Consider the following 14757-nt stretch of genomic DNA (forward strand, 5'->3'; position numbering starts at 1 on the left):
TAACAAATCCCTGCCGTCTCACAGAGTCAATACCAGTCCCTGCCCTCTCACAGGTTTAGAGTCCAGTCCCTGCCCTTTCAGAGAGTCAGTGTCCAGTCTGTGCCCTCTCACAGTGTCAGTACCAGTCCCTGCCATCTCACAGAGACAGAGTCCAGTCGCTGCCCTCTCACTGGGACAGAGTCCACTCCCTGCCCTCTCACAGGTTAAGTAGCAGTCCCTGCCCTCTTACAGAGTAAATACTAGTCCCTGACCTCCCACAAAGACAGAGCCCAGTCACTGCCCTCTCACAGAGTCAATATCTAGCACCTGCCCTCCCACAGGGACAGTGTCCAGTCCCTGCCCTCTCACTGGGACTAAGCCCAGTCCCTGCCCTCTCACAGAGACAGAGTCCAGTCTGTGCCTTCTCACATCGACAGTTCCCAGACACTGCCCTCTCACAGGATAAATACCAGTCTGTGCCATCTCACAGGGTCAGAGTCCATTCCCTGCCCTCCCACAGTGTTAGCGTCCAGTCACTGCCCTTTCACAGGGTCAAAACTAATCTCTGCCCTCTCACAGGGTCAGTGTCCAGAACCTACCCTCCCGCAGGGACAATGCCGAGTCCCTGCCCTCCCACAGAGACAGAGTCCAGTCTCTGCTCTCTCACAGGGTCAACAGCAGTCCCTGCCCTCTCACAGGGTCAATACCACTCACTGCCCTCTCACAGGGACAGGTGTTTGACAGCAGGTGCTTGCTCTCATTATGAAGGACCTGAGCCAGACCCTGGTACGTCCAGGTCTGACATTTCATTGTCACAGGAGCAGAGAAGTTATCTGAAGGTGTCTTAAGAGATGTAATTTTTTTTTGCATGAGACATGGATGTTGCTGTCTGGGCCAGCATTTATTGCCCATTCCTAGTTGCCTTTGAGAAGGTGTTGCTGGGATACCTTCTTGAGCCGTTGCAGTCCATGATCTGTAGGTAGATCCACAATGCCCTTCGCAGGATTTTCACCCAGTGACACTGACGGAACAGTGATATGTTTCCACATCAGGGTGGTGAGCGGCTTGGAGGGGAACACATGTGGTGTGTTCCCATGTATCTGCTGCCCTTCTAGAAGTGCAGAATCACAGACTTGTTACAGTGAACAAGGAGACCATTCAGCCCATCAAATGTGCATTGGTTCCATTACCTAGTGTCAACTCCTGTCTTTTGCCCATATGCCTGAAGACAATTCTCTCCAAGTAACCATCCAATATCCTCCCACATGCCTCAGTTGAACCTGCCTCCACCACATTTCAGGCAGTATATTCCAGACCCTAACTACTCACAGAATGAAGAAGTGTGCCTCACATCACTCTTGCTTCATTTGCACATCACTTTCAGTCCACACCCTCTCATGCTTTTTCCTTTATAAACAGAGACAGTTTCTGCCTATCTACTTTATACAGCCCTGTCATGATTTTGGAAACCTCTGTAAAATCTCCTCTTAGCCTTGTTGCCTCCAAGGAGAACAGTCCCAACTTCTTCAGTCTACCCTCATCACTGAAGTTTCACATTCCTGAAACCATTCTTGTAAAACACTTCTGAACTCCCTGTAGTGTGTTCACACTTTTCCTCTAATGAGGCGTCCACAACTGTAGACAATGTTCCAGCTGAGATCTAAAAAGTGTCTTGTACAAGTTCACCATCACCACTTTGCTCTTGTACTCAATGTCCCTATTAATAAAGGATGAATGCTGTACGCTTCATTAACGGCTCCCTCCACCTGTCCTACCACTTTGACTGATCTGTTCACATATACACCCAGGTTCATCAGCTCCTGCAACCCCTTTAGATTGTACTCCCAATATTATAGAATCATAGAGCCATATAGCACAGAAATAGGCCCTTTGGCCCAACTCATCCTCGCCAACCAGACAACCCAATCTGACATACTCCCATTTGCCAGCATTCAGCCTACATCCCTCTAAATCCTTCCTATTCACATTCCCATCTAGATGTCTTTTAAACGTTGTCATTGTACCAGCCTCCACCACTTCCTCTGGCAGTTCGTTCCATACACACATCACCCTCTGTGTGAAAAAAGTTGCCCCTCAGGTTCCTTTCAAATCTTTCCCCTCTCAACTTAAACCTATACCTCCCTAGTTTTGGACTCCCCCACCCAGGGGAAAAGACCTTGTCTATTCACCCTATCCATGCCCTTCATGATTTTATAAAACTCTATAAGGCCACCCCTCAGCCTCCGACACTCCAGGGAAAATAGCCCCAGCCTATTCTGCCTCTCCCTGTAGCTCGAACCCTCCAACCCTGGCAACATCTTTGTAAATTGTTTCTGCACTATAGAAAGGTGACAAGAAATGTACGCAGAATTCTAAAAGGATTTCATGCTGTCTTTCAATGGTCTTCCGACCAAAATGCATAACCCTACACTTCCATGAGTTGAACTTCATCTGCCACCTATCCCCCAACTCCATCAATTTGTCAGTGGCCTTTTGGAGTTCCACACTGTCCTCCTCACAGCTTACAACTCTTGTCATCTGCAAACTTTAAAATTATCTCCTGCACACCAAGGTCCAGATCATTGATCTATATCAGAAAAAGCAAGGGTCCTAATACTGACCCCTGATCTGATTGATTTATTGTCATGTATACCTAAGTACAGTGAAAAGCTTTGTTTACGAGCAGTACAAGAAGATACAGGAAGCAAAGACATACAGGTCATAGGGTGAAAAAAAAACTTGGACACAGGTATACAGGTTGTAAACATTTACAAGATCCACATTATTTGAAGTTAGAGAGTCCATTCATCAGTCTAATAATGGCTAGGCAGAGGCTGTTCTTGAACCTGTTGGTGTGTGTGTTCAGTCTTCTATATCTTCTGCCTGATGGAAGGGGTTGTAAGAGAGCATTACCATTGTGTGATGGGTCTTTGATTTTTTTTTGCCTTTCTGTGGCAACAGGCCATATAAATGAAGTCCATGAATGCAAATTGTCTGCCATGGTGGTCCAGGCTGTGCACACTACCTTCTGTAGTTTCTTACGGTCCTGCACTGAGCAGTTGCCATACCAGGCCGTTATGTGCCCGGACAGTATGCTTTCAATGGTGCATCTGTAGAACTTGGTGAGAGACCTTACGGACATGTCAAATTTCCCCAGCTGCGTGAGGAGGAAGAGGTGCTGTTGCTCCATCTTGACTGTCACATCTACATGGGAAGTCCAGGCCTTGACACTGTTCACACTCTCAACATCAGCACCATTGATGTAGATGGGGGTGGATTCTCCTCCTTTCTTTCTGCAGTCAATGATCAGATTTGGAGTAGATTTGTAGCTCAGCTGCACTGAAGATGTTACCAAGCACGGTAACGAAATGTCTGTGGAACAACTAACCAGCTCAGCAAGCCAACCAACCTCAATGATCAGTTCTTTAGCTTTGCTGACATTGAGAGAGGGGTTGTTATCATTGCACCATGTCACCAAGCCCTTTGTCTCTTTTCTGTATTCTGCCTTGTCATTGTTTGATATCTATCCTACTGCAATGGTGTCATCAGCAAACTTGTAGATGACCTTCATTTGGAATTTGGTAACAGAGTTTTACAAGGAGTACAGTAGGGGGCTGAGGGCACATCCTTGGGGGGGGCTCCAGTGTTATTGTGGAGGAGGTGCAGTTGCCTATCCTCACTGATTGCAGTCTGTGGGTCAGGAAGCCGAGGATCCAGTTGCAGAAGGTGGAGCCGAGACCTAGGTATTGGAGTTTTGAGATCAGCCTGGAAGGGATTATGGTGTTGAAGACGGAGCTGTAGTTGATGAGCGAGAGTCTGACATAGGTGTCTTTGTCCAGATATTCCAGGGATGAGTGCAGGGCCAGGGAAATGCTATGGAGCTGTTCAGTCAGCAAGTAAATTGCAGGGGATCAAGGCAGGCTGAGAGGCCAGAGTTGACATGGGCCATGATCAGCTTCTCAAAGCACTTCATGATTACAGAGGTCAGAGCTAAAGGGCAGTAGTCATTTAGGCACGTTGCATGTGATTTCTATGGTACTGGATTGATGGTTGTCTTCTTGAAGTAGGTGGGGACTTTGGTTTATAGGAGGGAGAGATTTAAGATGTTGGGAATACCTCTGCCAGCTGGTCTGCACAGGATCTAAGTGCAAGGCTGGGAACTCCGTTCGGGCCCATTGCTTTCCTTGGGTTGGCTCCCAGGAAAACAGATATGATATCTGCAGTGGTGATGGAGCGAACAGGTGCATCTGTGTCAATGTGCTGCTGGCATTCTGCTCAAACTGAGCTTAGAAAGCACTGAGCACAACAGGGAGAGATGTGTTTATAGCCGCTATCTTGCTCAGCTTCATTTTGTATCCCCTTATGTTGTTTACTCCTTGCCATAGACCGTATGGCTGATTTGGGCCTCTAACATGGTCCAGTATTACCTCTTGGCATCTCTAATGGCTTTGCAGAGATCATTTCTGGATTTCCTGTATTGGTCTTGGTCATCCGACTTGAAAGCTGCATGTCTGGTCTTCAGCAGGGAGCGAATTTCCCGGTTCATCCAAGGTTTCCAGTCGGGGAATACCCGGATTGACTTTCTCAGTATCCAGTCCTCCACACACTTGCTAATAAAGTCTGTGACAGTGGTAGCATGCTCATCTAGGTTTTCCACCGACTGCCCAGTCCACTGATTCCAAGCAGTCCCGGAGATGGTCTTGCACAACCTCGGACCAGCACTGTATTTTGTTTTGTGTTGGGTCCTCCCGTTTCAGCTTCTCCTTGTAAGCTGGGAGGAGGAACACACCGTTGTGGATCTGATTTTCCGAAGTGTGGGCAGGGGATGGAGTAGTAAGCATCTTTGATGGTTGTGTAGCAGTATTCCAGGTTGTTCAGTCCTCTAGTGGAGCCGGAGATGTGTTGGTGGGACTTCGACAGCAGCCTCTTGAGGTTGGCTTGGTTGAAATTGCCAGTCACAATGAATAAGGCCTCAGGGAATTTTGTCTCAGAGTGTTTATGGTGGTGGGAACTCCACTACAAACCTTCTGCCAGCCTGAAAAATATCCATTGACCGTGACCCTCTGTTTCCTATCACTCAGCCTATTTTCTATCCACATTGTTACTGAGCCTTTTACATAATGAGGTACAGTTTTCCGCATAAAGGCTGCTGCGTGCCACTGTATCAGACCCCTTCTGGACATTAAGGTAATAAAGGTCTCAGTTTGAAAGATGCTGTTAAAGGACACGAGTTGGGATTTTGTAGTACATCTAATAGAAGGTGCACTCTACTACTACTGTGCATTAGTGATAAAGGGATTGAACGTTGAATATTTGTGGATGTGGTGCCAATCAAATGAGTTGCTTTGACCTGGTTGGAATCAAACTTCCTGAGTGTTGCTGGAGCTGCACTTGTCCAAGCAAGTGGGATGTACTCCATTTGCACTTCTGAATTGTAGACAGATATTGGGATGGAGGGATTTAGTCACCTGCTGCAGTATCCCAAGCCTCTGTCCTGCTCTTATAGCCACTGTATTTATATGGTGAGTCTAGTTCAGTTTCTGGTCAGTGGTAACCCCAAAGACATTGATACTGGGGATTCAGTGATAGTAATCCTATTGAGCACATAGAACATAGAACACTACAGCACAGTACAGGCCCTTTGGCCCTCGATGTTGCACCAACCTGTGAAACCAATTTGAGCCCATCTAATGTACACTATTCCAGTATCATCCATATGTTTATCCAATGGCCGTTTAAATGCCATAAACTGGACAAGTCTACTACTGTCACAGGCAGGGCATTCCACACCCTTACTACTCTCTGAGTAAAGAACCTACCTATATACTGTTCTATATCTATCACTCCTCAATTTAAAGCTATGTTCCCTTGTGCTAGCCATCACCATCCAAGGAAAAAGACTCTCACTGTCCACCCTATCTAATCTTCTGATCATCTTGTATGTTTCTATTAGGTCACTTCTTAACCTTCTTCTCTCTAACAAAAATGGCCTCAAGTCCCTCAGCCTTTCCCCATAAGACCTTCTGTCCATACCAGGAAACATCCTGGTAAATCTCCTCTGCACCCTTTCCAATGCTTCCACATCCTTCTTGTAATGCGGCGACCAGAACTGTACACAATACTCCAAGTGTGGCTGTACCAGAGTTTTGTACAGCTGCAACATGACCTCATGGCTCCAAAACTCCATCCCTCTACCAATAAAACCTAACACACCGTACACCTTCTTTACAACCCTATCGACCTGGGTGGCAATTTTCAGGGATCTTTACACATGGACACCAAGATCTCTCTGCTCATCTACACCACCAACAATCTTACCATTAGCCCAGTACTCTGTATTCCTGTTACTCCTTCCAAAGCGAATCACTTCACACTTTTCCACATTAAACTCTATTCGCCACTCCTCAGCCCCTCTCTATAACCTGCAACATCCTTCCGCACTATCCACAACCCTACTGACTTTAGTGTCATCCGCAAATTTATTAACCCATCGTTCTATGCCCTCATCAAGGTCAATTATAAAAATGACAAAGAGCAGTGGCCCCAAAACAGATCCTTGCGGTATACCATCAGTAATTGAACTCCAGGATGAACATTTCCCATCAACCACCACCCTCTGTCTTCTTCCAACTAGCCAATTTTTGATCCAAGCTGCTAAATCACCCTCAATCTCATGACTCCATAATTTTATGCAATAGCCTACTGTGGGGGACCTTATCAAACGCTTTACTGAAATCCATATACACCACATCAGCCGCTTTACCCTCATCCACCAGTTTGGTCACCTTCTCAAAGAACTCAATGAGGTTTGTGTGGCATGACCTACCCCTCACAAAACTGTGTTGACTATCCCTAATCAAATTATTCCTTTCTAGATGATTATAATCCCTATGTCTTATAATCCTTTCCAACATTATACCACAACCGTAGTAAAGCTCACTGGTCTATAATTACCAGGATTGTCTCTACTCCCCTTCTTGAACAAGGGGACAACATTTGCTATCCTCCAGTCTTCTGGCACTATTCCTGAAGATAATGACAACATAAAGATCCATAAAGAGAATCTTAGGATACATCCCATCTGGTCAAGGGGACTTATCTATTTTCACACTTTCCACAATTGCTAACGCCTCCCCCTTGTGAACCTCAATCCCGTCTAGTCTAATAGCCTGTATCTCAGCATTCTCCTCAACAACATTGTCTTTTTCCTGTGTAAATACTGATGAAAAATATTTATTTAGCACCTCTCCTATCTCTTCGGACTCCGTGCACAATTTCCCACTACTATCCTTGATTGGCCCTAGTCTTACTCCAGTCATTCTTTTGTTCCTGACATACCTATAGAAAGCTTTAGGGTTTTCCTTGATCCTACCTAACAAAGACTTCTCATGTCCCCTCCTGGCTCTTCTGAGCTCTCTCTTTAGGTCCTTCCTGGCTAACTTGTAACTCTCAAATGCCCTAACTGAGCCTTCACGCCTCATCTTTACATAAGCCTCCTTCTTCCTCTTGACAAGAGATTCAATTTCTTTAGTAAACCACGGTTCCCTCACTTGACCACTTCCCCCCTGCATGAAAGGTACATACTTATCAAGGACACGCAGTAGCTGTTCCTTGAACAGGGTCCATGTTTCAATTGTGCCCATCCCCTGCAGTTTTCTTCCCCATCCTATGCATCCTAAGTCTTGCCTAATTGCCTCATAATTGCCTTTCTCTCAGTAATAACTCTTGCCCTGCGGTATATACCTATTCCTTTCCATTGCTAAAGTAAACATAACCGAACTGTGGTCATTATCACTGAAGTGCTCATCTACCTCCAACTCTAACACCTGGCCTGGCTCATTACCCAGTACCAAATCCAATGTGGCCTCACCTCTTGTTGGCCTATCTACATACTGTGTCAGGAAACCCTCCTGCACACATCGGACAAAAACTGACCCATCTAACGCATTTGACGAAGAGCGTTTCCAGTCTTATTTGGAAAGTTAAAGACCCCGTAACAACAGCCACCCTCTTACCTTCACTCCTATCCAGAATCATCTTGAGTGTCAAGGGGCAATGGTTAGATCCTCTCTTGGTGGAGTTGAGCATTGCCTGGCATTTGTGTGGTGTGAATGTTACTTGCCATTTTTCAACCCAAGCCTGGGCATGGTCCAGGTCATGGTGCTAGTCAGAGGGACATTGCCTCAAGCAATAGAGGGAATTTAATGCCCTCCCCCAAGTCATATGTGGACACTTAGAGGTTGGATTGCTAATTAATTGGATGGGAGGGTACTGTGTGGGGACCCTGATTAAGCCTGGGACAAGAAGATTCATTCGCTGCCTTCTCATCTCACCACTAACTAAGGAACTAAAGCCCATGTAAGGACTTCATTATGCACTCACTAGGATTCAGTCTCGGCCTGCTGGAGCTGTGTCCACCATGCTTACTGACTTCCAGAAAAGGCCCTTCATTGTCAGGAACACAGGGTAATAAGGGATGGGCAATAAGTAAATTTAGTCACAACTCAATAAGGTTTGTGAGGCACGACCTACCCCTCACAAAACCGTGCTGACTATCCCTAATCAAATTATTCCTTTCTAGATGATTATAAACCCTATCTCTTATAATCCTCTCCAACACCATACCCACAACCGTAGTAAGGCTCACAAAAACAAGACAACCAAAATGTGTGTTTTGACACTTTGGAAATAGATTATGAACAGAAGGCTGATAGGTTACCAGACAGAGAACCTCAAAATAGTGAAATGCCTTGATGGAATGGATACAGAGAGAATGTGTCCTCTTGTGGGGAAGCACACAACTAGACTCCAGCAATGTTAGAGAGTCCCCAAGATATCCAACCAGGAATTCAGAAGTCAATTCTTCAGCCAGGGTCATGAGAATGTAGAACTCAAGATTACAGGGAGCATTTAGAGAGAAGTCAGACAAGCAATTGAGCAAGGAGACAGTTAGGTCTACAGGTGCTGGAAGTCAGAGTCAATAGCAAAAAGGAATAGGTGATTACAATGATAGATTTAAAGAAAGGTGTAGTGGAGGATAGACACTGAGGCACGTTGGTTGGATCGAATGTCTGTTTTCTGTGTCCTATGTCCAAGGGAGCCTTAGGATATCAAAAACGTAGGTGAGCATACTGCCCTGTTTATAATCTTCCAAAGTTCTCAATTTAGGAAGCTCACTTGGTGACTGGAAAATTGCTTGTGTCCCTCTGCTCCTGAAGAGAAGATAAGAGGGGAACCAGAGTAGGCCAAGCTTCTGTTCTTGGAAACTAACCCATCACTAGGAGTGGCTGACCTCTCTGAAGATATTCAGCTGATTAGAGAGGGTTAGCATGGGTTTGTAAAGGCTAGGTCAGGCCTGCATTAAAGTTTTAAAAAGGTAACTAAAACAGTCGATGGGGAGATGCCCAGGGATGCTATTTACATCAAATTCCAGAAAGTATTTTGCACTTCTAGGACACTGTTGACTGAAATTGAAACTCATGGGATTGAAATATTCACTTTGTAACTAAGAACATTAACAGATGAGCTTGCCAAATTAACATGCTCTTGAAGACAATCAGTTTGCTCATCACAGTTCCCAACATTTACAAGTTTGGTATTTAACTGAAAATTTTAAAATTGTGACCATCACACTCACAATTGTTTAATTAAAAAACATTATGAAAAGCAACGGTGCTGATTCTGATGTTGAGGCCAGCGAACCCCATTGTGTAATTTCCTCCAGTCCGTGGCAAATCTTACCACTAGTTCTGTTTGTCTGCCAGGCAATTTTTTCTCCATCTTGACCTGTTCCATTTATTCCACAGCCTTCAATTCTGCTGTTAATCAAAGTCATTTTGGAAGTCCATACACACCTTATCAACCATATTCCTCTTATTTGTTACTTTATCAAAAAAACTTGATCGTTTGATTTTTGAAAACTGCAAGAATTTCTTTTCCTGGTGTATGTGTTTTTTGGATATTGTTCCCCTGACAGGGACCATGCATCCTTCGTCTGCACCATTTCTCAGCCCATGTCAAGGGATTGATCAGTCCACCAAATCTAGCTGTAGGTCAATGTGTGCACTTGTAGTTCATGTCCCCATAAAGATAGAGAGTGAGACACAGGGCAGTGTCAACATCTCTCCATTATGTTACAACAGTAGCCAAGTGCCATTGGAAAAACACAAAAACATTTGAAAGTCATTTTTACTTTCTTGAAGAATCAAAAGCCAATACATTACCATCATTGGCTCAGTATCACCAGCACTGGATCAGTATCATTGCAATTGGGCCAGTGTCACTGTCAGTGGTTCAGTGTCACCGTCACTGGGTCAGTGTCACTGTCACTGGTTCAGGATCACTGTCACTGAGTCAGTGTCACTGTGACTGCGTCAGTGTCACTGTCACTGGTTCAGGATCACTGTCACTGAGTCAGTGTCACTGTGACTGCGTCAGTGTCACTGTCACTGGTTCAGGATCACTGTCACTGAGTCAGTGTCACTGTGACTGCGTCAGTGTCATTGTCACTGGGTCAGTGTCACTGTCACTGGTTCAGGATCACTGTCACTGGGTCAGGATCACTGTCACTGAGTCAGTGTCACTGTGACTGCGTCAGTGTCACTGTCACTGGTTCAGGATCACTGTCACTGGGTCAGTATCACTGTCACTGGGTCAGCGTCACTGTCACTGATTCAGGATCACTGTCACTGAGTCAGAGTCACTGTGACTGCGTCAGTGTCATTGTCACTGGGTCAGCATCACTGTCACTGGTTCAGGATCACTGTCACTGGTTCAGGATCACTGTCACTGGTTCAGTGTCACTGTGACTGAGTCAGTATCACTGTCACTGAGTCAGAGTCACTGTGACTGGGTCAGCGTCACTGTCACTGAGTCAGTACCACCATCACTGGGTCAGCGTCACTATCATTAGGTCAATAGCCAGGAACTTCCTTCCATATGGGTGTACCAAGCTCAGCACCACCTTCCCAGGACAACTAGGGATTCATAATTGATGCTGGCCTGGTCAGCGATGCCCATATCTTCTGAATGAAAGAAAAGAAAATCACTGTAATTAGATCAGGATCATCATCCCTGGGTCTGTATCACTGTCACTGGGTCAGTATTGCTGCTCCTTTACTAATTAATACCCTAAATTCCTCTGATAACACCAAAAAGGGAATTCCTTCAGCTCATGGATTGCAGTGGTTTGTAGAGGGGATCTACATCTCTAGGACAACCAATGATGACCAATAAATGTCAGTCTTGCTACCGATGCCCACAAATATAAAACAAGGTTTTAACTATGTTAGGGAAATATAAATTTCCCTTGTGACACTAAGTTTATTCTTTACACCGAGAATATAGTTCTTTTGGTTCCTGCAATACTCAAAATTGGTATAAAATGCTAGTAAGTTGTTATGTCCTCATTATATTAATTCACACTGTGTAATTATTTTCAATTTAACATTTCACATTAAAAAAGAATGTAACAAAATTAAATTTTCTGCACAAAAATGTCAAATGCAGTGAAACAAAATAATGATGGATGAGGCCGATGTCTTTTTCATCATTTACATTCAATGTCATTCACTCAGTTCCTGCTGTTTTATTAGCAGAAGCCAGAAATATATTCAAATAATTTATAATGGGGAGGGAAGATTCTTAAACTTATGTGAGAGGATAAAGTAGAGTTATTTGGAAAATTACCGAAACTCTCATTGGAGATGTCTGTCTGCTGTTTTTGTTTAATGACATTTATGTTTGGACTCAGTAACATCAATTACTATAAAACAAATCAAAATGGACAAATAAAAAGGAGTCAATCTCTCCGGTGTGACACAAATAAGTGAGCTATTTGCAAATAGCCTTCAGCCCTGTTTCCCTTACAGGCCATCACTCAACAGAATGGACTGGGTGAATTTCTGGAGGAAAGTAATAAACAGATTGATGATATTGTCACCCTGGTGCGGGGCAAATTAACCAAGATGGCAAGAATAACCCTGGCTGCGCTCATCACCATCGACGTTCATGGTCGGTGAGAGATTACACTGAATTACTCATTTCAATAAAATGTTTAATATAGAGAGCACCCAGAAAAGCAATAAACATCTACCAGTCAGAACAGAGGATGATTTTATTGTTGACTTCAATCATACAATCCCCACAGTGTTGAAGCAAGCCATTCAGCCCATCAAGTTCACACCAACCCTCTGAAGAGCATCCCACCCAGACCCTGCAACTCTGCACTTCCCATGGCCAATCCACCTAACCTGTACTGTGGACTGTGGGAGGAAACCAGAGCACCCAGAGGAAACCCACCCAGACACTGTGAGAATGTGCAAACTCCACACAGACGGTTCCTCCCCCACGCCCCCCCCCCAAACTGAATTGGACCCAGGTCTCTGGAGCTCTGAGGCAGCTAACCACTGAGCCACAGTGCCGCCCTGACATTCTTCAAGGAAGGATCTTAAACAATCTCTTAGAATCTGATTTAAGTGCTGACTGTTTTTAGAATATTTATTTTCTCTTTTGATAAATGCTATCCCACAGGTTCCCCCTCCCTCCCTTGCTAAACTAAAGAGTAACTCAGTTATCTCTGGTCTGTTACTGGTTGTCTCATGGTTCAAGTTATTCACTGTGGCCATATCACCTCTCTGGCTCAATTAACTTCTTCATCCTTGTGTTTAACTTCCTTTACTGCCCTGCATCATGTGATCTTTTTTATTCATTTGTGGGATGTGGGCATCACTGGTTGGCCAGCATTTATTGCAAATCCCTAGTTACCCTTGAGTGGGTGGCTGTGAGCGGCCTTGAACTGTTGCTATCCACGTGCTGCAAGTAGATCCACAATGCCTTCAGGGAAAGGGTTCCAGGATTTTGACCCAGTGACGCTGGAGGAATGGCAATATAGTTCCAAGTTAGGGTGGTGAGTCGTTTGGAGAGGAACATGCAGAGGGTGGTGTTTCCATGTATCTTCTGCTCTTATCCAACTAGATGGAAGAGGTCATGGGTTTGGAAGGTGCTGTGTAAGGATCTTTCATGAATTTCTGCTGTGCATCTTACAGATAATACACACTGCTGCTACTGAGCATCTTAGCAGAAGGAATGGATGCCTGTGCATGTGGTGCCATTCGAGTGGAGGCTGCTTTGTCCTGGATGGTGTCAAGCTTCCTGAGTGTTGTTGAAGCTGCACCCATCCAGGCAAGTGGGGAGTATTCCAACACACTCCTGCCCGTTGACAGGCTTTGGTGAGTCAGGAGGTGAGCTACTCACTGCAGTATTCCTTGCCTCTGATCCACTCTTGTAGCCACAGTGTTTATGTGGCAAGTGCAGTTAAGTTTCTAGTCAATGGTAACCCCCAGGAAGTTGATAAAGGGGTATTCAGTGGAGTAGCACCATTGAATGTCAAGGATTAATAGCTAGCTTGTCTCTTATTGGCAATGGTCATGACCTGGCATTTGAGTGGCACGAATAATACTTGCCATGAGTCAGCCCAAGCTCACTTATTTTTGGTAGCTCAAGAATCATAGAATCACAGAATTGTTACAGCGCAGAAAGAGGCCATTCAGCCTGTCATGCCTGCACTGGCTCTTTTACTTTGTGCCAATCTCCTGCCTTTTCCCCATTTCCCTGTTCACCACTTCTACCCAAGATAACCACCTAGTGCCCCTCTTGAACGTCTCAATTAAATCCCCCTCCACCCCATTTCCAGGCAGGATATTCCATACACTAATTACTCGCTGTGTGAAAACGTTTTCTTCTTACCTTGGTACGTTTCTATGTGCACAGATTTCAGGTTCTGTGTTTTTCCTAACTCGATAATCTGTGTGCATGGCAGATATTGAAGAAAGAAAGGGTTGTGCTTTTGGAGTGTTATGCTGTCAGAAGTGTTGCTTCTGGAATGGGATATTAAACTGAAACCCCCAGAGAATTCAGGAGCCCCCGGAATCCCATCACAGCAAGGTGTGACGGGCCCAGGTTAGAAAATGATAGTGAAGTTCCAGGTTGACATTGAACATTCTGAGAAGGAAAGTAGCCCTCCTGTCTGGCCTACATGTGACTCCAGTCCCACACTTTGTGACTATCTCTCATGGTTCACTGACCAGAAAGCTGGACATAACAGCCACCAAAATGGAGAGGTTCACAGTCAGCTGGGAACTGGCCTCAACTTCACTAGCCTGCTGTTTGTCCAGAGCAGGGCCCTCAGAGGCTGCTCACTCTCCTGAGGTCTACTAAAACGTGGATCCAGCAGGAGTCGGGGTGGGGGAGTGGGAAATGGGTGCTGTGGGAGGCTGAGGGGTCTTTTTAGGTGATAGGGATAGCTGCAGCCAAGGAACATGTGAAATATCTATAAGGAGTTTAGAGTTTGGGGTACAGGGGTTTTGTGACGATCCTTCTAAAATGTGATCTTCAATAACAATCTGTCACATTTCACACTTCCTTAGTCAAAACTTAGGTTTGGCTCCAGATCCTCTTGGCATCCCAGGCTCTGATTTGCATTCAGATGTAAATTAGGATCCTATCAAATACCTTGTGGAGAATAGCGTGACCGATATTTGGAGATGAATAGATTGTTCTCTGGGACAGAGACAGTGAGTTGGTTCTTGTTACACCCGATAAATTATCTGGTTGGAGACTCAACCCTATACCCACTGGTCAAGGAACAGGCAGTCAGTGTGAGCCTTCCAGGGTCATCAATTTTCCCATAGCACATCATAAGAAATTGAAATCAATGTGTTGAGGTTAAAGGAAAGAAAATGAAAGAACTCGCAGATGCTGTAAATCAGAAACAAAAAC

General features: G+C 44.9%; 1 protein-coding gene across 1 annotated transcript in view; it reads left to right on the forward strand.

The window, feature by feature from the left end:
- Window positions 1-14757, forward strand: part of LOC125463128 (dynein axonemal heavy chain 3-like) — a 556635-nt gene that overhangs the window by 263015 nt on the left and 278863 nt on the right. Inside the window, 1 exon segment of the mRNA XM_059654753.1 lies at window positions 11850-11991. Coding sequence (XP_059510736.1) covers window positions 11850-11991 — 142 coding nt within the window.

The sequence above is a fragment of the Stegostoma tigrinum genome, chromosome 25, assembly GCF_030684315.1.
Source record: "Stegostoma tigrinum isolate sSteTig4 chromosome 25, sSteTig4.hap1, whole genome shotgun sequence".
NCBI lineage: Eukaryota > Metazoa > Chordata > Chondrichthyes > Orectolobiformes > Stegostomatidae > Stegostoma > Stegostoma tigrinum.